We start from the raw sequence: 26,220 nt of genomic DNA on the forward strand, positions 1-26,220 counted from the left end.
CGCATCACGTTGCATATCGCTCTCTCATTATTATTTATTAGAATGATCAGTTATTAATGGTTGGGCATAATTTGTTAATAGAAGGATTGATTTAATAGTGGCGCCGCATTTGGTGGGATCACTTTCTTCTTCGTGAAATACTTTATTGTAGCTCTATCTTGTTGGAGAAATTCGTCGGGGTGGATAGATATATTTGTAATCTTCTAGCTGTACGATGACATTTATAGTCAACATTGCTTCAATTATTTTTTTTCCATACAATAATGGATTAATGGGTCTAAACAATGTGATCTACGTGTATATTTGACGTCATTGTATCCGTCATTTTAACTTAATTGAATAAATTCAGGAGTGTACATGTACATATTTGATTGTATCTACATGGTGAAGTTGTAATCATCAGGGACTAGGGTCAAGTCACATTTTGCTAAGCCCAGTTGGAGGATATTGGTCTTCTCAATCTAAATTATTTCATTTTAGGGAGTGACCTATTGAAATATGATGTCTAAAGAGTTAGATAACCTATTGAAACGAGGAGTGTCTTAAAATCAGTTTATGATTATCATTTTCGTGGCACCATTAACCATAAATTTTAACACTTTCCTGAAAGTATAGTTAATTGTAGTAGAGACGTGCTTTTTCTCTCCCATTGTGATAGACACATATGAAGCGATCTTAGTCGAAATTGAAAGTATAAATGATAAACATGCATCAATACAAACACATGCAAGCAATTGACATTGTACGTACATCGATTATAACTTGCAAGTCGTTGTATAAACCAACTAATGATTATTGAAATTAAAGAGAAATCTTTTATTGACTTAAAAAATGTTGTTGACAATTTTTGCAGGAGTAATTTTTTTGCGGGGCACTGTCACTGGTGGAAGAACTAATTTGTGATTTTTCTCACAATATAACAAAGAATACTTTTGACATTTGAGTGGAGAAGTTTCATTGTGAAAAATGAAAATGCCCCAATTTGGTGGCCCAAACCAACCCACAATAAGAGGGGATTATTTGTTTGTAGAATCATCAATATATATAAATTTTTGTCTTTTTATTTCTTTACAAGTAAATACGTAGGTTATTTTGTTTGATGAGCTCAGACGAGGGTCATCCTTGAATGAGCAAAAGACATATGATGGCGTCCAATTTGAACATAATAGTAGTAATTGATAGTGGAGTTTAGTAATGGGGTTGGTAGTGGTTCCCCAGTCCCCACCTTCATTCAATTATAAATGTATATGATTTGTGTGATTAATTTTAGTGCCATGCTTTTGTTGTTTTATTTTTTTTTTCTTTTTGGCTTCGGATAATTGAGTAAATGAGATTTTGACATTTTAGTGTAGGATTTCCTGGGAATTTCGTTGTCTTTACAGCATTTCGAGATGTTATCATGTTACTTGTTCATCAGCATTTAGGGAGTACAGGAGAAAATTTGGGCTCAATTTAATTATAGGCGTATACTCTTATTTATTTCCCTTTTTATTTTCTTTATATGTGCATATAGTTTTTCAAAAAAAAAAAAAAAAACAAACAAACTATTTTCTCTGTTTTCATTTTGGTATTTTCCAGATTTACAATGCAGAAGAATGTAGGACAAATACAACAAACAAAAACAACTGAGAATCTGAGATTGCATGTAAACATAAATCATTGGGATTTTTGTATCGAATATGCAAATCAGTGATGGAAATGGCAATGAGGCTCTGCGTGTGAAGGGGAGGGGGGTGCCAATTTCTTTTTCTAATAAAAAAAAAAATAATTACCCCTTATTACCCCTATACAAAAAATATTATGTTGAACATAAAATCTGCACGTTAATGGTCAAAATAATAAAGATTCCATGTCTTTTGAATTCAATATTGGTAAATAGAGTATAATTGATTAAGATAAATTAAATAGCTAGTTTGAGCATTATACTCATAGAGTTATGCTTGATGAAGCTGCTGCGCAATTGATGTTTCATATTCCGTGTTCATACAAAAATAAAAACGTAAATACATAATACAATTCAAATTCCAACATTTTATATCATGTACTACTATATAAACTACACATATCAACTGGCCTGATCTGATCGCTAATGATAATCTAGCAAACAAAACCAATAGTACAAATTATTCATTCCAAGATCACAAACTTCAAATAAATACAAGCGTTTAATTACATTAAAATATTGTCCGAAAACCAAATCAACTCATGTACAATACATACACCAAAAGCATCCCTAATGCATGATCAATAAAATAGTCACACAAAGCACACTATCTACTCTAATTTTCACTCACAACACGACTTTTACCATCTTTCAATTTTCTCCATCTCTAAACACGTCTTTTATGTGGCACAACTAGGCCATACTGTTAGAAAAATTAAGAGAATTAGCAAAAAAATAAAAATAAAAGATGGCATTAAAAGCTTTAAGTAAAATAGGTTAACCAAATCTTAAAAAAGTCCCTACTACTCCCAGAACAACTCCACGCTGCTAACCCCATTCAAATCCTCCATAGAAACAGCCTTGAGCTTCTCCATCATCCCTTTCCCCCCAAACATGGCACCCGACACGCTAGCGATCCCGGGATTCTGGCTATTAAGCACAGAGAAAATCGTGGCCGGCTCAAACCCAGCATTGAAGCAGAAATGCAGCAGCCCTTTCGGAAACACGAACACCTCCCCCTCCCCCAGCCGCTTCTGAAACACCTGGTTCGTCGAATCCACGAACCCGGCCGCCACCACCCCGGCCCTCACGAACATCATCTCCGAGGCGCGCGGGTGGGCGTGCGGCAACACCATCCCGTCCACGTCCATGTCCGTCCTGGCCGCAGACAGCCCCAGCGTGTTCAGCCCGGGGAACTCTGCGGCTGTCGCCAGGGTCACGGACGACCGGTAGAAGTTGTCCATGTCCCCGGCCGACCCCAGCAGGGACGACTTGAAGTCCGACGCTGCCACGTCCGAGGGCGCCTTGCACGGGTAGCCATTGAAGAACATTTTTTGGTTCGCGGCGTCGCTTGGGCAGACGTCGTAGAGGTTGTCGCCGTCGCCGCCGATGCAGGGTTGGATAATGGAGGCTAGGAGAGAGGCCAGGAGGAGGTTTAGTAGTCTGTGGTGTTTCATTGTTCTTTGAAGGTTTTTTTAAGTGTGTTTTGGAATGTGGTGTTGTATGTGTATATATAAAAATATTGGGAGGTGGAATTAATATTGAGTTTGCAGCTTGTGGAAGTTAAATTAATGTAGATAGGCTTGGAGTTCACTTCACTTCACTATTGCTTAAGGTGTAAAAAGCACATTTGCTTTTGAAAATGATGTGATCCTTTCATCTGTGAGGTTGGATGTCCTTGTGCTGAGTTACAACTTGATCACATATTGCAATTGAAAAGTCCCATATCACATATTTATGTGGAGGCCAGGCCATCGATGAAGAGCTACATATATAAGAGTTATAATTGAGCTTGATTCAAATATGATCCTCTAGTGCAACATTGTATTTCGTCTTCAACAGTAATAATTATTAATTGAATGCCTAATTAAACTACGTACCATGTGGATAGTTGATCAAGATAATCGAAGGGTTTTTATTTTGATAAGATTTGATTTTATTTTATTTCAAATCTTGATACTCCATAATTGATTAATTAATTAATTTAGATTTTAAATAGCATAGTGTACTAAATTGGGGAACCAATTTTCATACATAGATGCGTCATTTGCTTATTGTTGTAATTAGGAAAGGAAAAACGTTGAGGTTGATCAATCTTATACCACTTTCAGAGGACGCAAATGGAAGTGTCCTAAACGAACAAATATTAAGTTAATTTTTTCTTAATTTAGAAATATTTTTTTTTCGTCCTAAATTATTGTTATTTTTTAAAACTTTCCAATGCACGTGATTGTGTCTCACTTTTTGTATCCTAAAAGATAATTTTTTGCAGTAATTGTATCCACAAGAGCACTACTTTGTCCAACTGAAGTTTATCATCTCTTTAACTGAGAAAGCCACCTTCATGCACACTGGAGGACATGTGGCATCATGACGGGTGGTGTTTTAGGTTAAAGTGAACGGCACTTGAAGAAATTGAAAATGGGCATACAATGGGTTTGAGATGAGCGGGGAGCAGATGATGACAACAGTGGGGGTTGGACGATAGACGATAGTGACATGAAAAAAATAGATAAAATGTGATGGTAAATAGGGCACAATATTTAGATTCTTTAATAAATAAAAAGTGTTGTGATCTTTGTAGGGGCCTATTAAAGGAAAAAATATCTTTTAATATAAAAATAATTAAAAACCATATTTTTACATATTTTTGGATAAAAAATCCTACACTTTATCGTATTGGCTTTATATGCAATTGCCCCATACATATTGACATTAATATGCCCTGACCTCTGTATCTGAAATCTATAGACGCGTTTTTCCGATATTATACTTTGTGAGTTTAATAAATATTTTAGTTGAATCACAACAATATTTTTCAAGTCAACTTTGTCATAATGTTTTTCACATAATTTACATATATCTATTGTCTGTTTGACTATTACATTGTATTGATGTATACCCCTGTTTTAGATAATTGTTTGGGGGGATGTCACGTGATTTTAGAAGTTATTGTAATTGTGTTAAGTATTAAGATTTTTTTTTTGAATGTAATACTCCGCGAAGATAAAAAATAATTATATTTATTAATGCTGATTTATTTTTTATCAAAAATAGAAATATGATCTTTATTATGATTGACTAAAAATAAAAATGAGATATATCATTGGAAGGAATGGGAGTAAATTCTAACGCTCCATTGCTCATATTAACAGTGAAAATTTTGACCATATAAATGACATTGGAATATATAACTACTTCCCATACCAAATGCACCATGCTTGTTCGGCGAAAAGTAAAGTTGGTAAGGAAAATGATTCCTGGGATAATGAATCTCGAGAATATGAATCCTAGTAACTTTACTTTCATGTGTTTGGAAAATATCAAGATTTTAAATTTATATTACTTTAAACACCAAACTAAAAATATAAGTACTACTTATTATTTTTTTATTTATAAAAAAGAATAATATTATAATTTTTTTTAATAAATTATTAATTATAAATAATTATATTATTATATTTATTATTATGATGGATAATTTAAATATGGATTGTCCACCATAATATAATAATATAATTATAATTATAGTTAGAGTATTATACTCATTTATTATAATAATAAATATAATAATTATTATATTATAATTATAATATTTATACATATTATGATTGAATAAATTTTATAAATTAAAATTGCACTATGACCTTTTTGATTAATTATTTATTAATGGAGTAATATATAATAATTATGATTTATTATACAATTTATATTATATAATTATATTATAATTATTAATTATTAATAAATTGTTAATTACTATTATGAATGTTTATAAAATATAGTTATAATTATGATAATTTTAATTATAGTTATTTATTATAGTGAAATTAAGTATGATTTATAATTTTAAATTATTTTAAATACAGTGTAATTAATAATAATAATAATATTATTATTATTATTATTATTATTATTATTATTATTATTATTATTATTATTATAAAACTATACTATATTGCTTAAATATGTAAGAATCCTAAAACTTGGAAAAAGAATATCTAAGAAAAGTTGGAATTCAGAATCCTGGAAAGTTGTACTAACTTTCCTTGTTCTCGGATTCTGATTACTTTCCCAGTTTGATTAAAAACCGAAACAAACACATGAATTTGAAATTTGAGGAATCAGATTACTTTCCCAGACAGAATCCTGACAACCAAACATGGCCGTACTGTAAGAGCGGAGAAAATGATAATAAAATCGCCATTGTTCAAATAATTATTCAGTGTATAAAAAGCAAAACATGAGCAAAATTCATACTGCAAGGAAAAATTTACTAGTATATGGAGTACTACTTTATATAATATTCGAATTATTGTCATCCTAATAAATGACATGAATTACACATAAATACAGTCAAATACTTGAACTAATTTACTACGGGGAGTACTACTAAATACCGAAACTATCAAACGTTAACAAAGTATCCCACAAATTTAAAATTCGCACAAATATTGAAAATGAGTTAGCATCAAAGCAACACTAGCTGCTAATATTTTTTTATAAAATAATTTTTTTTTTTGTAATCGCACTAATTTGGATGGTAGCAATTATTTATTCCACATATTATGAATTTGACAATATAGGTATATTGCAGAATACATGGAGAAGATTTCTTGCCCAATTAAGAATAATGTTATTCATCTCAATATAAATGCCAATTAAATGGAAAAGTCCAAAATCCACAGATAATTCCCTAACAATTATAACAGCATTAAAAATTTAAAACACACAATTAAAAATACTACTGTCCAAAATTTGGACAGAAAACTAACTTTTCCACAAAAGCCCAGTTCTGACGTGGCAGAAATAACAACTACCCCCACACGTCGCGCTCTCATTGGCCTCAACCTCCACGTGGCGTTCCATTCTCGTCACAAATTTCTGTCGCTATTTTTCCAATAATAAAAAGCAAAAAATATGAATTTGGAAATAAATGTACAATTCCGAATAGATTTAGATTTAGGAGAAAAAGCAAAACGGCAGGCCATCAGGGGCACATTCAGTAATTCTAGAAAAAATCGAGGCGATTTAGATGAGGCCTGCTGCACATTGCTATAAAAGACCAATCTTTAGATCGACATAGATGTATATGCTTTCCATGCCCCGCCGTCGTCTCTCTCTTGAACACATTCTCTCAAATTCCGCTCCAAATTGAGTAAAGAAACTGAATCAGAAAAACTTAACAGAACTCCGTTTCAGTTTATGGAAATAATTGGTTAGATTTGATGAATTCATCGTAATCGAATTGGAAATCGGATCGCTTTCGCTACACTCGCTCTTCAACCTCCTCCAGCCTAGGATTTATCGGAGACTTTTTGAGGTGGTTTTGTAGGTGAGATTTTTTTTCCAGATCTTATTGATCTGGAGCTCTGATGATTAATGCACGCGTTTGTGTACAGTGAATTGACTGTTTCTGGATTTGTTTTGAGTGTTTTTGTGTGAGATCGTGATGATCGCTGGTGTTGAGCTGTAGATCTCTATCGTATGTGTGTTTGCATGTGTTTGTTGAGATTTTTCCGATAGAATTTGCTCGTGTAGCTATTTGATGTGCGTGATTCGGCATGTGGAAGCTGCTACACAGTAATTAATTACTTGCATTTGTTCTTTTGTTAAATCCTGGAGTTTGCGTCATCTGTGTGTAATGGTTGACTACTGTATTTGTGAATTAGATTCATATAAGGTTTGGATGGGGTTTTATAGAATGTTGTGAAATTGCAGAAGCATGGATCTGTTAATTTAGGCTATTTAATTTGCATCCATTCTAAATATTTCTGTTTTCAATGAAAAATTAATCCTTTTTTGGCACATTGTTTATGATTTTAACAATAGAAACTTCTCCTCCTCCTTATGATTCATTAAGATACATAAGTCTTTCTCCAACCTTTTATTTGAATCAGTTTTGCAAATAAAGTATTGATCTTTTATCCTTACTTTTATGTTTTTTCAGTAGTACAATTACTGGTTTTGCAGTGTGCGAGTTTGATTACTTAGTCTTTTTAGGGAGTACTGTTATTTAAGCTTGCATTTTTATTAGTTCAATCGGGTAACCATGCACAAAAACTGATTCAGAAGGAGAACGGAGCTTAGTTTTGTTGATCTTGTTGCTGTTGCTTTTACCTTTTCTAAGTCACCGCCTTTAACCTCTTGTTATGCAGATTTAGCTGTTGAAATGGCATCGGCAGCTGGAGCCACAGGATGGTTGAGGGGAACAGTAAAAGCTGTTTCATCTGGTGACTGCTTGGTGATAATGGGGAACACGAAGGCTGAGATTCCCCCAGAGAAGACAATCACTTTGTCTTCATTAATGGCTCCTAAGTTGGTATGTTCTGTTTATGTTTATGTAATTATTCAGTAAGCTTCTCAGATTCATGAGCATGCATTTAGATAATTATTCTTGAGGAATTCATCTAAGCTTTATGGATTCTAGTCGTTTGTGTTATATTATTACCCCCTTACATTTATCAATGAATGTACTCCATGATTTTGTTAATATACTTGTATTTCCTGAATCTAATTTTTGGAAGCGTCTTAAATATTGAATTTGGTTGATGGCTACCTCCTTCAAATAGTGTCCGGGGTTACCAGATTGAGAATATACTTGCTGAAGTCCTTGTATTACTTTGTTTCTCTTATAGGCTCCCCGAAGAGGTGGACTTGATGAGCCATTTGCATGGCAGAGTAGAGAATTCTTGAGGAAGCTTTGCATTGGAAAGGTGGATTTTTATTGTTGTCTTTGTTGGTCTGCCATAGGATATCTGTTCGTTTAAATGTGAGTTATTGTATTTTTGAAATTTAGGTTTAACAATTTGTGTCTTTTGCATTACAGGAGGTAACTTTCAGAGTGGATTACACTGTACCATCCATTAATCGGGAGTTTGGCTCTGTTTTCCTTGGGGATAAGAATGTGGCTTTGCTCGTGGTTGCTGGAGGCTGGGCAAAGGTTTTCCATTGTTGTTAGACCATTTTCATTGTTACTGTGTGCGCTGATTCATGCTGTATCTCATATTCATATTTTCCATTACACAGGTTAGGGATCAAGGTCAACAGAAAGGAGAAGCTAGTCCTTACTTGGCAGATCTGCTGCGCCTTGAAGAGCAGGCCAAGCAGCAAGGTCTTGGTCGTTGGAACACGGTCTGTATATATATATTTTCTCTTTTTATTTTATTGTTTGAATTTGAAGTGTTTTTATAATCTGTTTAGAGATTATATGGTTCAGAATTTTGTAATGATGATTTATGTCTTGTTATCTCTCCATTCAGACCCCAGGTGCTGCTGAGGCAGCCATTAGGGACCTGCCTCCTTCAGCAGTTAGCGACCCTGGTAATTTTGATGCTATGGCTCTATTGGCTGCTAAGAAGGGCAGTCCTTTGGAGGCTATTGTCGACCAATGTCGTGATGGAAGCACACTCCGTGTTTATTTGCTTCCAGACTTTCAATATGTCCAAGTGTTTGTTGCTGGGATTCAGGTATATATAATGATTGACAGTACTTTTTTGATGGTTTTCTTTTCCTTTCCATCAAATTTTACATCAATATTGAATTTTCTACCAGGCTCCGTCTGCTGGCAGAAGAGCTGCAGCAGAATCTGCCATTGCTACTGAGGTAGTGCCTACTGAACAAAATGGAGATTCAACAACTGAAGGTCGTGCTCCTTTAACATCTGCACAGAGGCTTGCTGCATCATCTGCATCAGCAAATGAAGTTCCTGCAGATCCCTTTGGGAAAGAAGCCAAGCATTTCACAGAAATCCGTGTGTTGCACAGAGATGTGAGACTGCTTAAAACACAAAGACTTACTCTTTCTTAATTCCCTTTTCTCTCTTTTCAAAGAAAATACTTTAATTGTTTAAGTCTGTTAATGTATCTGTCATTTTCTGCGATACAGGTAAGGATTGTATTGGAGGGTGTTGACAAATTTAGCAATCTTACCGGTTCAGTATACTATCCTGATGGCGAATCAGCAAAGGATTTGTCTTTGGAGCTTATTGAACATGTAAGTCATTTCATAATGTTATTATGGAGTCAATTCTGTTTTTCACCCTTAGCTCCATATTATGTGATAGCTTATACCGTTGATAAGATTCTTCTCTATGAATTGGCAATATTCTCACATATATGTTTCATTGTCATCCATTGTTAGTTTATGTTTTTTTTCTGGACATTTTGAATTTTTTATCTAAGATTTCTTGATAAAATGAAAGCAATGTGTGGTATCTGAGGTACCCTTGCTTTTATTTTTTGTATCCGGACTGTGTTAAAAAATGGTTGACAAATTACTTTTTTATGTTTTCAAAATGCATTTGTAGTTGTCGTCTTATTATTTCCTTATATACTTGATGTCTATGTTATACGTCTCTCTCTCTCTCTCATGCACATGCCAAAATTTTGTGTCTTTGGCTTTTACCAGAATTTTATGATGTTCATCTATATTTTATTTCCCCAGGGTTTAGCAAAATATGTCGACTGGAGTGCAAGCTTGCTGGAAGATGAGGCCAGACGGAGGTTGAAGAATGCAGAACTTCAAGCAAAGAAGTCAAGGTTAAGAATCTGGACAAATTATGTCCCCCCAGCAACCAACTCCAAAGCCATTCATGACCAGAACTTTACAGGAAAAGTATGTCGTGCCCTGGATTTTACATTTAGTGGTTTTCAATTTTTCTAAATTAATTGATTATTTGCTGACAACTTATTTTGTGCAGGTGATTGAAGTTGCAAGTGCAGACTGTATTGTTGTTGCTGATGATTCCTTGCCATTTGGAGATCCTGCTGCAGAGCGACGAGTCAATCTCTCAAGTATACGGGGCCCTAAAATGGGAAATCCTCGTAGAGATCAAAAACCCGATCCATATGCTCGTGATGCTAAGGAATTCCTGAGGACACGCCTAATTGGTCGTCAGGTATGGTTATGGTTAGTTCTTGATCTTTCTTTTGTACTTCCTATAATGAAGTGCTGTAATTTTGACATCGTCTTTACCTCTTCAGGTGAATGTTTCTATGGAATATTCCAGGAAGGTTGGTCTGACAGATGGGGGTGCTGCTCCGGCTGGGTCTGGAGATACAAGGGTAATGGATTTTGGAACTGTCTTTCTTGCTAATCCGTCTAAGGATGGGGATGATGCTACTGCTGCTAACCAAACAAATGGGGTTAATATTGCCGAGCTTTTAGTTGCTCGTGGTTTTGCCACTACTGTTAGGCATCGAGATTTTGAGGAGAGGTCAAATTATTATGATGCCCTCTTATCTGCTGAATCACGTGCTATTTCTGGGAAGAAAGGAATGCATTCTGCTAAAGATCCTCCCACCAGGCATATGACAGATTTGCTAACGGTTAGTTCTACACCATATTGAGTAAATATAGTGTTCTATTTAGAATAACTTTGTTTAAGAAATACATGGGTAACTTTACTATTTGTTGAATTGACATCTGTAGGCTAATGCAAAGAAAGCGAAAGACTTCCTACCATTTTTGCAACGCAATAGAAGGATGTCTGCTGTTGTCGAATATGTTCTCAGTGGACACCGATACAAAATAGATATCCCTAAGGCAACATGCAGTATTGCATTGTCGTTGTCTGGTGTCAGATGCCCTGGCCGTGGTGAGCCCTATTCGGAAGAAGCCATTGCATTTATGAGGCGGAAAATAATGCAGAGGGATGTTGAGGTAATTATTTTCTTTTAAGCTTTGCATTCTCTGCTATATGTGCGTTCTGTCTCACTGTTATGTTGATCTACCTGCATGAAGATTGAAGTCGAAACTGTTGATAGAACTGGAACCTTTTTGGGAACCATGTGGGAGTCTAGAACCAATGTGGCAATACCACTTTTAGAGGCGGGTTTGGCTAAACTTCAAACTTCCTTCGGCCTCGATAGGATCCCAGAAGCTCATCTCCTGGTTCAAGCAGAGCAATCAGCAAAGCAGAAGAAGTTGAAGGTGAATATACAATTTCCTCCATGGTTCCTCTTTTTGGTGCTCTTTTGCTAATAGTTTCTATTGCAGATATGGGAGAATTATGTTGAGGGAGAGGAAGTTACCAATGGTACATCTGTTGAAAGAAGACAAAAAGAGGAGTTTAAGGTATGGGTTTCAAATATGTTCTCTAACTGGCAGTCATCTCAGAGGCAGTATGGCTAATCATATGCTGTTTTTCAGGTTACGGTCACAGAAGTCCTGGAAGGTGGTCAATTTTATATTCAGTCAGTTGCTGATCAGAAAGTGGCTGCCATACAGAAACAGCTTTCTTCATTAAGCCTTCAAGAAGCTCCTTTAATTGGTGCCTTTAATCCTAAAAAGGGAGATATTGTTCTGGCTCAGTTTAGTGCTGACAAATCTTGGAATCGTGCAATGGTGAGGGGAATCGCATTACCTTTCTCTTAACTTTTCTTGAATATAGTCAATTGATTACGTTCCAGTGATGTTTCTTCATCTTGATTCTGTTATTCTGTATGACTTCATGAGTATAACTGGCCCTGTCTTCGATTATGTGTCTTAGATGAAAGATGCTTCACTTCTCAGGGTTCTGTTATGGTTTTAGCGATGGTACTCAGCTTTAGTGTGTAATTAGTTAATGTTCCAGTGTTTGTACATGAAGAAAGTATTTCGATTTTACTGTCGATATTTCTTAAATATCAGAATTTTGGCTCCTACATGTTTCTAACTCAACCTGCTTTGATTTTGAAGATTGTTAATGCTCCACGTGGTGCTGTGGAATCTGCAAATGACAAGTTTGAGGTGTTTTACATTGATTATGGGAACCAAGAAATCGTCCCCTACAGCCAGTTGCGTCCTCTTGATGCTTCGGTGTCTGCTGCACCAGGCCTTGCTCAGCTATGCAGCCTTGCATTCGTCAAGGTTCCAGGCTTGTCAGATGACTATGGTCAAGAAGCAGCTATCCGTTTGAGCGAACACCTATTGAGCACTCCTAAAGAATTTAGAGCCATCATAGAAGATAAGGACACGTCAGGTGGAAAAGTGAAAGGACAGGGCACGGGCACTGTCTTTTTGGTAAGTCTGATTGATAGCGAGGCTGAGACGAGCATCAATGCAGTTATGCTGCAGGTATGATATTAGACTATATCTCTTATCATCTTCATTGACATCTAATATTTGGAAAACAGATCATTATATGATTTTGTGCCACAATCATAACATGTAAATATCGTTTCAGGAGGGACTGGGTCGGTTGGAGAAAAGGCGTAGATGGGAGCCTAAGGATAAGCAACAGGCGATGGACGAACTGGAAAAATTCCAGACGGAAGCCCGGGAGAAGAGACTAGGGATGTGGGAGTATGGAGACATTGCGTCTGATGATGACGAAGCACCTCCACTAAGGAAAGCTGCTGGGAAGCGGTGAGAAGTTGGTATGTGTCGAGCCTGTACCCGATACTTGGATGCTAAACCGCAGTGCGGCCTGAACATGGAGAGAGACTACAGGCTCAGAGGAGGAACATACAAAATAGTGAAAGGCTTCAAACTTTTACTTGTAACTTACCGAATTTCATGACTTGTTTTTGGTAGCTGAGCGAACAATTTTGTTTTCTTTATTATTATTCAGTTATAGACACCCTTAATAAAGCAAAGCTAAGACTCTTCTTTAGATATGTTTTCATGACTATGAGGATGGTGTTTGTTTATCAAATATTTATAACTGCTGGTGTATTATCTTGTAGTAAGATTCATATCAAAATAAAACTGTTGCTCCATCCATTTAGAGCATCCGCAATGGTGCTTAGGCCAGCCATAGACCAGCCATTCTCTCCTCTCCACGTCAGCAACACTTAAAAAACCACCTGCCACATCAGATTTAGGCCAACCGCAATAAAAATAATTCAAAATATACTACATTTACGGAATTAAAATTACGATTAAAATACGGAATTAAATTTACAACACATATACGAGAAAAATAATCCATTCCATTAAAAAAAAAAGTACAAAGATTTTTAAAAAAAAGTACATGATTTTTTTTTTAAAAAAAAGGGCTTCAACACACGAGCCCCGCCACTCTCTACTCCTCATCGCCGTCGCCGTCGTCCTCGTCGCCGCCGCCGCTGCCGCTACCCGTGGTATCTGAGCCCACGTCGGAACCCCCAGCCGTGACCTCGCGATCTCTAAATCAGCACGCATGCTCTCGAGCATCTCGTAAAGAAACCTCTTCTCCGTGGGGTCAGTGACATTCTTCCACTCTCGGAAGACCTGTAACATCTGAGCCCGCGTTTGGTTACGCGAATGGAGAGTGTACTCGAGTGGGGCGGCTGGGAAAGCGGAGGACTGGACCTCGCGGGGCGATAGGGGGGATCCGCCCCTCGCAGCCCGCTGCGCCCGCTTCTGTCCAACCGGGCGGGGGCGACCAGTAAATGAAGGAGGGGATGGAAACTCCTCAGCATCCGAGGGGAGGTCGTGGGGATCCGCCGCTGCTGCCGCTGTAGTCGCCGTTATAGTTAAGTTGCTGCTTCTTCGGCCACCCAGCGTCGCACCCCGCCCGGAACTTCTCGGAGTCCTTCAACAACAAGAAGCACTCCCAGAAGGTGAACTCCTTATACTTCCCCTCCAAGGGGAACTGACTCGCGGCTATCCTCCGGGCGTCGTCCTCAGTCTGCCCACTTCTGAGCTGACGGAGGGCGTTGGCGTACAAATTCGCAAAACAGCCCACCGCGGCCCTGGTGCGCTCCCACCCCTTCCTGACCTCCTCGTTGCTGAAGTCCTTCCCGTGCGGGCAGTGCCTCTTATAGGCAGCTCTGATCTTCGCCCACATGTTGACGACCCGCTGGTTGTTCGCAACCAGCGGATCGTCGCACACCTCCAACCACCCCTTGGTCACCCCGGCGTACTCATCCTCCGTCCACTTCCTCCGGCCAGTGGCAGCGGGCTGCGATGACTCGCCGACCGCCTTGCCCTTCCCCCTCCCCCTCGTCTTCTTCTTCGGCGCGGCCGGCGTCGCTGGAACGGGAGTATCATCGTCCCCGAGATCGATCCCCATATCATGCAATGACAGAAGGTCATCGCCAGAGAACTGCGTCTCCACCGGGGTCGACGTGTGAGACGAAGCCGTCAAAAAATCAAGCGAGGGCCGATATACCGTGTCCCCTCCCGGTGACCCCCCCCCCCCATCCCGGGATGCATACCGAGCGGCATCCCCCCCCCCCCCCCCCCCGCCACATCATCCCCATCATCTGCTGCAGCATCATCTGCTGCTGCAGCTGGGGCATACCTCCCCACCCGGGCGCTGACTGCCCGCCGCCCGGCATACCCCTCTGGTTCTCCCCCCTCGCCCCCCCCCCCCGGGCCCATCTGCCCCCATCCAGATCCCACAGGTACCGTGGGAGTCTGAGATCCACTCGTCGCTGGACTGGACTCGTTGTTGTGATCCATCGCTCGATGATGCTCTTGTACAGAAAGTTAGAGAGAGAAAACTCGTTAAAACAAGTGGTGCAAATGAAAATGATTATGATTTAAAAAAAATCGAAAATCAGCGCTGACCGATCGGGCCGCCACAATGGCGGCTAGCCGATCGGCCAGCCCACGCCGATCCGCTCGCCGAAATCGCCCTCGCCGATTGCAATGGTTCGGCTAGCCGATCGGCTAGCGCGACGAATCGGCTAGCCGGTCGCTAGCCGACCATTGCGGATGCTCTTATAATGATTATACTCAACACAACTCATTTAATTATAAATATCACCCATATGTCAATATTGTCAATATTGTCAATACTGAATCCACCAATAAACACTAAAGTCTAAAATTGATCCTTTACAATTGCTTAAAAAAAATTTGATCTTATATATCGAGTGACACTTTTATTCCACCAACATACCCAATCAATTTATAAAATTCATGTCCAACTCATGTGTATAACTGTTTGATGGACGGATGAAGGATTTGTTATTGAATTAATTCGTGCTTTAATCTTTTTTTACTGTATTAATTTCGTCAGTTGATAAGTTTTGTTGCTGGGAAGCTTTTAAAAAGTAGTCAAACGTGTCATTAATTTCTAACTTCATTTCAAAGCTCCATTTAATGCTATTTAGCATTTATTAAATGGCCCTATATCTATAAAAACATCCAAAACTTATAAGTTGCCACTACTGGACATGGAACAGGATGCTGGCGTTGCATGCAGAAACGAACTACCGACTGTGAGTTGTGATACATATTTATTTATGTCAAATATCTATCCTATTGAAATTCCAGGTAAATAGTACTCCTTCCGTCCCAATAAATATGCAACATTTGGTTTTCGGCACAAGATTTTATGCTGGGGTGTTTTGTGAGAATGAAAAGAGAGTAAAGTAAGAGAAGAAAAAGTAGAGAGAGTGTTGTTTGCATTTTAGGAAACGTTTCATTTTTATTGGAACAATCTAAAAAGAAAAACGTTTCATTTCTAATGGGACAGAGGGAGTATATCTCAAGTGACAGAACCTTTCATAGCAAAGCTATTGTGACACAAATAAGTAGTAGTATTCCCCTAGCTTTGAATATCAATTTTACTGAAACTTGGCCCTTCAATCGATGCAGCACTTCTACTTTATTTATTTATGTCTTGTGTTTCTTAAACTTTCTAAAATTGATCCCAAATCCACAAGACCACCGCCATATCTACTTCGAGTTTGATTTTGTTTCGTAGAAAAAGGAAAGATAAATTGGGCCTTTTTCGCTCATTTCCAACTCTATTACTTTTTCAGGAAATACACCAGTAATAAACTGGAAAGATCGCATTAACTTGAGAGCACTTGGTTTTTTGCATAGCAATCAAAGTAAAGAAAACTGGTATCAAAACAGGGATACGATTAAAAACAGCTAAAAGCAAACTAGGAAACTAAAAATTTCCTTAGTTCAAAGCCACGACTATTCAATATTTCAATGTATAGAGAGAGGATAATACCATATCTCAATCAATGGTCCAGTAATACAAAACCCAAATCGACAGAAAAAACTGCAAATGAAAATTTTGAACATTGTTAAACCAAGTTCCAAAAAACCTACACTACTAAGTGCTCAAACATTGCTGCCAGAGCATCTTTGCAACTCTACCTCGTGTTCCCCCTTCGGCCTTCCTCAGTCATCACGCCTTTGAGTCCTGCGGCGAGGAGCAGCAGCAGCACCATCATCATTCTTCTCATCTTTTGTCTCAGAGCTTCCCTGATCATCTGAACTCTCAGCGACATCAGTTTTCTTTGTTTCTGCTACCACGTTAGCCTGAATTTTCCGAACATCAGAAATAATATGTCTAAAATATACAGAGAAGCAGAAATTTAATTTTTTTCCCAAGAGAATATTTATGAACACTCACAGGCTTCTTTCCTCCGAAGATCAGCTTCAACAAAATAGAGAGAATAACAACAATAACGGAGGCAAGGATACCAATTGTGAGATTTGCTTGTTTCTCAGCCTTCTCAAGTAAGTCCTGCAAATAAAATCCGCAAGTATAAGGTTAAGTTTATAAATAAACTAAGGTGGCGTTCGGTTGTCATGACTAATAATCATGAGACTATCCATCTAGGATTAAGTTGTGGGATTATTTTAGTTGGAGGGGGGAGGCTATAACTAATTATCACGAGACTATCCATCTAGGATTAAGTTGAGGAGGTCAATCTTATGAACCAAACATGATACATATTTAATCATGAGATTTAGTTTTGCCAACCGAACACCCCCTAACAAACTTAAATAGTTTCCACTGGCATAGATCACTCACCAAGACCTTAACTTTGTGCTCGCCCAAGAACGGAAGGTCAGCAATCTTGTATAGGTTATCAAACACCTTTTTCTGATCACACAAAGCAGTAAGTGTCAGATTATAGAAATATAAATTTGTGAGAACTTCTCACATATACATGTATGTATATATATTTGATTACCTGGAAGCCCTTAAGGCCATCAGACTCGGTAGATTCCTCCTCCTTTTGTTTCTCCTTCTCTACACTGAATTTTGGCTTCCATGTTGTCTCACGGTATGTCTCTGCCTCTTTCTCACTGGAAGAGATCAAAATGTTGTCAAACAGAATACCATCTTGCATTGTCCAGATCTCAATACCAATAGCAGCAATGGGCTCAAAGTTGGGCTTTTCAAGCTCAAAGTACTCAGGGTTATCAATCTCCTGTGGCTTCCAGATACCCTTGTAGTTGGGGTTGTCAATGAGTGGGGCGTGCCATTTTCCTTTGTAAGCAGGGTTCCTCTTCATTGGTCTCTTCCACTCACCGCATCCAGGAGCTTCTGCACACTTGGGGTTATCAACTTTGGGCGCCTCCCATTCACCATCTTCTTCATCATCCCAATCCTCTGGTTTGGCTGCCTCAGGATCATCAACCTCCTCAGGCTCATCATCCAACCAACCTTCAGGCTTCTCAGCCTCTTCATCCTCAATTTCCAATGGAGCATCCTCATCCCAATCTTCTGGTTTGGTGGCCACTGGGTCGGGGATCTTTGCTCTCTCGTCCCAATCCTCAGGCTTCTTATCATCCGGATCAGGGATAGTCTTGGAAGGGATCAGAGGAGGATCAAAGTCATCACCTGAGAGGAAGTTGCCCTTCTTCTTCTCTTCCCCATCAACCAAGATCCTGACCTCATTATCGGGTGTCAAGATGGCGGTGTAAACATGGGTCAGCTTGTCAGAAGGTACTGATGGTGGAAACTTGAGATGATGCTCAACGAAGTTGCCACTCTTGGGGTTTTTGTGCTTCAGGATGAAGTGAACCTTGTTTGTGGCACCACATCTATCAGGGCCAAACATTATCGTGTACGGAGACTCATTATCAAATCCCTTCGGAACCCATCCTGCATCTTGTGGGCGGAGGTACTTGATATAAGCACCACCACACTCAAGGCCATTCTGGAGGCGAACTTCAAACTGAAGAACAACAGTTTTATCCTTGAGGACAACAGGGTCATCAAGTGGCTTCACAATGGCATGCTTCCTGGCTTTCTCCCCAACAAGAAGCCCATGATCATCATGTCCCTCGCTCTTCACATGTTTCCAAACACCTGAAATAATAATAAATGAGAAAAAGTAGTACTACATGCTATAAATAGATATATGCTGTACTTACAGAGTAACAATTTCGATAATAAAATGCTATATTTTCACTGGAATTAGTGATACTGTTACGCAAAATTCAGGCTTAAAATGATCGTAACATCATAACTAACAAAAATTTAGTACACGGGTAGGTTTAGACGAGAAAGATCAGGTTGGGGGCAATTCGGGTTAAATCAATTTCCAAATCCAGCACATAGACCTGGAAAATTAGGCTCACTGACTAGAGTCAGCTGTGTAGTGAAACAACCATTTCTGAATATCAATATAGAAGCTAACAGGCATTGAATTTACACGGGTATAATCATGACTGCAAGAATAGATACAGTTACCAATCCGTATATTTAGAGCAAGAAAAACAAATAATGAATCAAAACAGTACTAGCCTATCAGTAACTGAAAAAAATACTCCTATCAAAAGCAAACTCATCGGGGACTGAATAAACAAAAAACCTGTGTAGTCCGGATTCTCAGACGCGATCCACCTCCCCTCAAAATCCTCGTCAAACGACTCGTAGAAAATCTGCAAACACCAACCACACAGCATAAGCACGAACTCAATCATCCATAACAGATCTAAAACAAATAAATTCAAGGTGAACCGAAAGAGCGTCATAAGCACTAAACGACTCCATACCACATCATCGGAAGCGTTGAGCTGAGAAATGAAGCAGGCGGCGGAAAATAGCAACAAACACTGCACTATCCAAATCTTCCGATTCGGATACTCCATTTATAACTCTCGACTCCGGTAAGAATCGAAGGAAATTAACCGCCAGAACAAAAGAGAAGTTGTGGTGCAATCAGAGATATATAGATCTGGGTGGGAGAGAGTGGAACTAGGATTAGTTGTTCAGTATTTGAAGAGCGTGTCAAAGGGGGGTTTATTAATATAGATCTGGCAGAGCAAATGAGGTCGGGTGGCATCCACCAATGATATCAAATGCCACGAGAACTGCACCAATAAGAGAACGCCGCGTGGCGGGAAGTGACGAGCTCCAAGCTTAAGATCCGTATTGGAAGTCATGGCTGATGCGAGTCGATGGCCCGGCTTGCGGGTTGACCCGTTTACCTAGACTGTAAATTAAATTGCCATTTCACTTTAATACCATGCATACAAAATTAACGTGAAAGTTTTATGGCAATGGAATTATGATACTTAAATTTGTGTAAATGTATTATTCTTTGCATATTTGTTACTACATTTCATAGTACCACAATGTGAATTTTAATTAATATATCATTATCTCGGTTTTGATTAATTTGTTAAGAATGAGCATAGACTCAATCTATTTTCGCATATGATCTCTTGCTTTCTAAAAATGTGGATATTAGGATTGTTGAAGCTTTTTTGAATACTTTCGAGGATTTTTGTGCTAGTCCTAAGATGAATGTTGGCAAGACCATATGTTTGTTCTCTGGGAATGTTCTTGGAAAAAATAGACAACGTATAAAAAATGTGTTAGGTGTGCGAGTGGTGAATAATTTAGGCCACTATCTTAGGATCTCATTGCAACAAAGGGTGAGTAAATCTTCTTATGCGTATATTTTGGATAAAATGAAGACAAAGATAGAAGGTTGGAATGCGGCAAACTTTCCTTTGTTGGTCGTGTGATCCTTGCTCAATCATTTTATATATCATGCCATTTGCTCAATCAGTTCTAAATACCATACCACCCTGTGCGATGCAGATGCCCAAATCGCCTGTGAGTACGTTAAGGTTCTTAGAGGGTTCGTGTGCGGAAGCACCTTAGAAAAGAAACGACTGAGTAAGGTGGCTTGGAGCAAAATCAAGAGTTCTAAAAATGATGGTGGTCTAGGATTTCATGACTTGCGCTTGGTCAAATCTGCTTTCGGTATGAAAGCATGTTGGGCAATTTTCAAAAAGTCGAAGTCCTTTTGGAGTAGACTTCTTTGAGCTAAGTATAAGTTTGAGCCTTCATTGTGTTTTAACCTGTGTGCTCCCACAACTAGTATGCCTTTTTGAAGGCTAGTATGCAATTCTTGGGCGATGATGTATAAGGAGATGGTTTGGGCTTTGAGAATGGGCAATAGTGTCCAATTTTAGGAGTTGGATTTTCGAATTTAGATGGACCTTTATTTAAAGTAGCTATAAAATGAATCCTTGATCATCGCCTTTTATAGGACTGTGGATTAATTCACTGATGGGGTGGATTGGGAATGGTCCAAGTTTCAAGGTCGTTTGATAGAGTATGTGATGAATATTATAAAAGCTATTATGCCTCCAAGTGAGGCACAAGGGGATGATATAGTGTATTGGGGGCCTTCGTCCTTAGATAACTTCTTGATTAAATCAACTTACAAGGCTATGGAGGTTGTTTAGAGTGTGCAAAAACCTTTTCTTTGGAGCATAGTGTTGAGCTGGGCTAAGCCACAACGAATAAAGATGTTTATTTGGATACTTCTGAAAAATTGAATATTGACCAATGAAGATACGCCTAGGTTGCGGCTATCGATGACAGATCTTTGAAATATATGTGTCCATGGACATGAGAGTGGTTTACATATGTTAAGGGGTTGTGCGAATGCCATGAATACATGGAATGACATTTTAAGATGAGGAGGGGAGGAGAGGTCTTTTTATATTCATTGAGCCTTGGATGTTAATATGCTTGAATTGATGGGTAGTGGTCTCAGATGGAGTTCAATTTTTGGACTTGGATTTTGGCACATTTGAAAGAAGAGATGTGATTTTACCTTTAAAAGTTATAGGCGGAGCTCAGAAAGTGTTATGACACAGATCATTAACATAACAAAAATGGTGGATGGGGCTCGAATGATAGATGAGAGAGTTCGAGGTTCTATTCGATTGCCTAGATTTATTTGCTAGAAGAGATACTATAAAGCTCAATACTGGGAACTTTAATATAATTTCATATTTTTATATTTTTGAGACAATTGTTTCAGATTAGTAATAATTTTACCATACAAATAATAATAATAATAATAATAATAATAATAATAATAATAAATAAATAAATAAATAAATAAATAAATAATCCTATATGTGTATAAAGTATACAATAAATTACAATCAAATCTCTAAATTTGGGAGTAAATCAAATGCACATGTGCATGTTTCTTGATAATACATCTAAAATTAAAATTAAAGCATGTACTAATATTAATGGATGTGTATAACAAAAAGTTATAAAGTGTAGAAGAATATTAAGTAAAATTTAGTAGTAATGTTTGCAATAAATCAATAATTTAGTAATTTCTGATGATTTTGTTGTGATTGTGACGTTAATATATAGGTTTCAATCAACATTAAGAGCAACTCCAAGGGTAGAAGGTAAATATGAAAAGGGTATATCATGTTTGGGTAATGCTATGCAGCCACATTATGGCTAGCCATAATTGGATATTTTGGTCATTATACATAAGAAATAAATAATAAATAAATAAGTCTATTTAATGTTTACGTTGTGTTTACAAAATTGCCCTTCACTAACAGAATTAATACAGTATTAATGGAGTATGAGTTACGGAAACTCACGTCTGGGGAATGGGTCTTAGGAATGGCTGGAGTGGGGAGTTATAAAGTTTAATCTATTACTTAACCTAATTTATTAAGTACTTTTTAGGCACTTCTATTGTACCGTTAAAAATAAAAACAACTTTTAGATTAAGTTAGTAATATTAATGTAATTCCATATTTTATCAGTATCATATATAAATGGAGTATATCTTAATGGATTAATATATTACTGCTAAGTGTTATATAGGTGTTTACGTGTGTACACTTAGTAATTAGTATGAAAATTATGGAGTAGTATAGTATAGTAATATAGTATTATAACATTTTCATATATTTAAATTTTTATTTATATAAATGAATTAGATGTTGCTCTTAAATTCAAGAACAATTGAAATTCAAATTAACATTAAAAATTTACATTTGAATCAATATAAAATCAATATAAACCGAGACCCCAAATGAGTTCAATAATAAGTATGGACTAAGAGAGTACTAGTTACTCCCTCCGTCCCACTTTAGGAGTTCCGGTTTATCATTTTTGGGTGTCCCACTTTAGGAGTCCCAGTTGGAATATTCCATAAATGATATTATGCCCCACATTCCACCAACCTTTTTCCACTTACGTTTTATTATAAAACTAATATAAAAAAGTAGGACTCACATTCCACTATCTTTTTTTACCAACTTTTCTTTACATTTCTTAAAACACGTGCCGAACTCAACTGGGACTCCTAAAGTGGGACGGAGGGAGTACTACTTTATCCGTCTAATGCTACTATCATTTTTTTGGCTCATCCTAAACTACTTGCATTATTTCTATTTAATAAGAGTTAATTAAATATTTTCTTATTAAGTGTCCCTTTACTACACTTAAGTTACTAATTTAATTACACAAATTTATTTTAACGATTTCAATTAATCTTTAACCATAAATTTTATTCCAGTATATTATTTAATAATAATATATTTTCAATATATGCTTTTAATATTGGAACAATCTTTCCTCAAAATATTTTAATTAATTTTATATAAAATAATTATATAGTGTAATGTTTAAATTTATTTATTTATATTATTTATAAGTTATTTAAATATATGTTAAATATAATATAGTTTAAATTATTTCATTTGTAAGTGAATGTAAATACCAATTAGAATTGTAATATCATGAATATATTTATATTCTAATTTAAAAGTAATTATATAATAAAAATTAAATAATAAACGGAAAAAGTAAAACAGAAAAACCGAAAAGAGATATGACATAAAAGAAACGTACACTTACACTATTCATTATTTCCAAGATAAATATTCCCTATTTAATTTTACTCTACCCCCTATTCATGCACAAGGGTAAATTAGTCTTGAAATATTGATACTTTTAAAATGGACTAATTTCAAGTAGATTAGCATTAAATGTACAGATTTTTATTAATATTTTATTTTTATGGCTGGCCACATTATGGCTATTTAGCATCACTCATAATGTTTATACCTTCTCAAAAAGTGCAATATATATTTCTAAAAGTCAATCAACTCCAAGGATAAAAGGTATATAGAAAGATATATCATTAAAAAAAAATAAAATAATAGTACAAACATTAAAAAAACATAAAGTGCAATACCTTCTCAAATACCTTCCCCTTTGGAGAATGATTTTTTATGAAAAGAAGGTAAATATGATGGTTATATGATTTTACCTCTCCATTGATGGAGAGGTAAAGATACCTCTTCAAAATAGAAAAAAAGTATAATACCTTCTCAAATACCTCTCCTCTTGGAGAATGTTTTTTCATAAAGAAAAGATAAATATGGTAGTTATATTAATTTACCTCTCCCTTGGAGATGCTCTAATAAAACCTTCTAATATGATATGAGTTGTTTTGAACGCTACTTTTATACGAATAATGTTGGGGCAGCTTTCCAAAATAATACGAGCATATATATTTTCATTAAGCATCAATAATATGTGGATGATGGTTTCCTTAAAAACAATTTTTTCGATAGAGTGTGTTTTATACGTGAAATTGAAAACGTCCCAATGCAGAAATAAATATGATATTTCTGTTAAAATGACATAATCATTCTGTAGCGTGGAAGAACATATACCATACAGCTATGCATAACATGATATTCTCATTCACCGAAATTCATTTTTTGAACTAAGAAATATCATGAGCATATACTAAAAGCATAAAATAAACTCATACTACCATTTAATTAATTCCTACAAACTTATGAGTTTTACAACAAGAAATTAAACTAAATACATCAAACGACCCATTTGATTTTGTCAAGTATTACACGTAATTTAATTTCGTACCAACCTTACCTATAAATAATTAAAAGTGATGCCAAATTTTCACTCAAATAAATTCAATTTTATTTTAGGATCGCAAGACCTAGACTAGACTAGGCAAATGCACTTAATTTACGTACCCTTAATTACTCTTTAGTCTTTAGTGAACTAAACAAATAATCTTCCCTCAACCATTTTGATGGGAACCAAATTGTGTATGGAGTTGAAGAAGGGAAATAAACCATGGAGACGATAATGGAATGCTCAATGCAGAAATAAATTAATAAAGATTCATGTAATCTATAAATTAAAAACCTAGCTAATATATAGCAGTCCATATACATTCAAGCAGAGATTTTGTTAGAAGATTGACAATTTCTCAGCTCTCAACCCAACGGCTCCTAATCTCGAAACTCGAGGGGACTAACCTTGAGTGCAAGCGGAGCCGTTAAAGGAGAGAGCTTAGAGAAAGACAATCTTCCTAAGTTGGAGCCCACGAGAAAATAGTGCTTTGAATCGTATTTACGTTGGTAAAGGAAGAAGTGGAACTTGATTGTGATTTGTGTGTGTGGTCTATATATAGTACTAAGGTGTGTTATTATAATAAAATCCCACAAAAGAATTGGTTAAAAGCTAGGAAATGAACGATGCAACCAATAGAAAGTTAGGGGGGATTTCTCATGCAAATCAAGGAAATGGAGAGGAAATTACAATGAAATTTAGCTTAGATTTTTCTTTTCTTAGCCTCCAACCAAGACTAAGCATTATCAAGCAAGAGACGCCTCTGTGACGTGGTGCATAGTAATATTACAATAACAGTAATTCGTTTTCATTTAGAAAATTTCTACTATTTTTATACGATTTTTATGTTTATTAATATAATTGTAACGAAATGATTTTGTCCTCGAACACCATTCTTCCCAATTAGTATTAACTATTTCTACCTAAATTAAATAATTAGATTTTTGATACTTCAACCCAAATATTTCGGACTGATTTTGATGGAAGTCTAAACAAAACCGTTTCCTCATAACAAGTTGTCTCATGTATGTCAATATCATGGAAATTTGTCACGTATAAATTAAAGAACAAAGAAACCCTACTAAAAAAATTACCCAATTCTGTTGTCATATATCAAGCTCTCTCTCAAAACTGGCTCTAAACATTTTAAGTGAAAACTATTTTGACTTATGAAATTGTGAGAATATTTCATTATTGCAATGAAACATGTTCGGGAAGAGTCCAGTATTATAATATCTTCAATTAATGAATATTTATATCTTTAATGCGTGAAATGATTTAATTAAAGCAGAAGTCACAAAATACTCGTAATTTCGGTTTGGACAGCCAATCAAATTATATTTATAGCAGCAAATAATACTATTCAAGTTTGGATTTAAATTAAACCAATTTCTAATTTAATCAGTGAAATATTGAAATGTGGCACAAATCCAATTATCCAAAGATCCATGACCAGCAAACTTTGTCAAACTATCAAAAGTTTCGAAATTGCCCTTCATGTCATGGACAATATTTTCGCCCAAAAAAATATGAAAATAGTAAAAATAGTACTTCAAGTCTTCAACTGATATTAACTCGTAGTTGACGGACCTCAAATGATATTTTTAAAATTCACGGACCTAAAATGATAGTTTGACAAAGTTCGTGGACCATGAAAAATGTTCCCTCTAACTTTTTAACATTTGAGGGTATTTGAAAATTA

At 36.5% G+C, this 26,220-nt stretch overlaps 3 protein-coding genes across 4 annotated transcripts; 1 reads left to right on the top strand and 2 right to left on the bottom strand.

Moving 5' to 3' along the window:
• Positions 1-2,011: 2,011 nt before the first annotated feature.
• Positions 2,012-3,164, bottom strand: LOC125186270 (RmlC-like cupins superfamily protein). The gene has a single exon (XM_048082623.2). The coding sequence runs from the start codon at positions 3,118-3,120 to the stop codon at positions 2,467-2,469; it is 654 nt and encodes a 217-aa protein (XP_047938580.1). The 5' UTR covers positions 3,121-3,164; the 3' UTR covers positions 2,012-2,466.
• A 3,576-nt stretch (positions 3,165-6,740) lies between these two features.
• TUDOR2 (TUDOR-SN protein 2) lies at positions 6,741-13,259 on the top strand. The gene is made up of 17 exons (XM_048084784.2): positions 6,741-6,998; positions 7,822-7,985; positions 8,302-8,379; positions 8,493-8,606; positions 8,693-8,797; positions 8,926-9,132; positions 9,218-9,433; positions 9,551-9,658; positions 10,109-10,279; positions 10,365-10,562; positions 10,648-10,992; positions 11,096-11,326; positions 11,408-11,596; positions 11,663-11,740; positions 11,816-12,010; positions 12,344-12,721; positions 12,831-13,259. The coding sequence occupies exons 2-17, from the start codon at positions 7,836-7,838 to the stop codon at positions 13,014-13,016; spliced, it is 2,949 nt and encodes a 982-aa protein (XP_047940741.1). The 5' UTR covers positions 6,741-6,998; positions 7,822-7,835; the 3' UTR covers positions 13,017-13,259.
• Positions 13,260-16,460: 3,201 nt separating this feature from the next.
• Positions 16,461-19,563, bottom strand: CNX1 (calnexin 1). Of its 2 annotated transcripts, XM_048085117.2 has the most exons (7): positions 19,334-19,563; positions 19,150-19,219; positions 17,521-18,644; positions 17,358-17,429; positions 16,953-17,066; positions 16,694-16,858; positions 16,461-16,595 (listed from the first exon to the last, which is right to left on the bottom strand). In XM_048085117.2, the coding sequence occupies exons 1-6, from the start codon at positions 19,427-19,429 to the stop codon at positions 16,718-16,720; spliced, it is 1,617 nt and encodes a 538-aa protein (XP_047941074.1). In that variant the 5' UTR covers positions 19,430-19,563; the 3' UTR covers positions 16,461-16,595; positions 16,694-16,717. The 2 variants fall into 2 exon arrangements, with proteins under 2 accessions (XP_047941074.1, XP_047941073.1); XM_048085116.2 differs by having other exon boundaries at positions 16,461-16,858.
• Between the last annotated feature and the right edge of the window lie 6,657 nt (positions 19,564-26,220).

The sequence above is a fragment of the Salvia hispanica genome, chromosome 5, assembly GCF_029641045.1.
Source record: "Salvia hispanica isolate PSC_SH4W2 chromosome 5, Shi_PSC_v1, whole genome shotgun sequence".
In the NCBI taxonomy this organism is placed as follows: Eukaryota; Viridiplantae; Streptophyta; class Magnoliopsida; order Lamiales; family Lamiaceae; genus Salvia; species Salvia hispanica.

Bases quoted from the DNA above. Each gene is read 5' to 3' on its own strand.
- LOC125186270 (XM_048082623.2), bottom strand. From the start codon at position 3,120: ATGAAACACCACAGACTACTAAACCTCCTCCTGGCCTCTCTCCTAGCC.
- TUDOR2 (XM_048084784.2), top strand. From the start codon at position 7,836: ATGGCATCGGCAGCTGGAGCCACAGGATGGTTGAGGGGAACAGTAAAA. The intron at 10,280-10,364 runs GTATGTCGTGCC...TATTTTGTGCAG, and splicing joins ACCAGAACTTTACAGGAAAA to GTGATTGAAGTTGCAAGTGC. The intron at 12,011-12,343 runs GTGAGGGGAATC...TTGATTTTGAAG, and splicing joins AATCTTGGAATCGTGCAATG to ATTGTTAATGCTCCACGTGG.
- CNX1 (XM_048085117.2), bottom strand. From the start codon at position 19,429: ATGGAGTATCCGAATCGGAAGATTTGGATAGTGCAGTGTTTGTTGCTA. The intron at 19,220-19,333 runs GTATGGAGTCGT...TGGTGTTTGCAG, and splicing joins TCAACGCTTCCGATGATGTG to ATTTTCTACGAGTCGTTTGA. The intron at 18,645-19,149 runs GTTTTTTGTTTA...TTATTATTTCAG, and splicing joins TGAGAATCCGGACTACACAG to GTGTTTGGAAACATGTGAAG.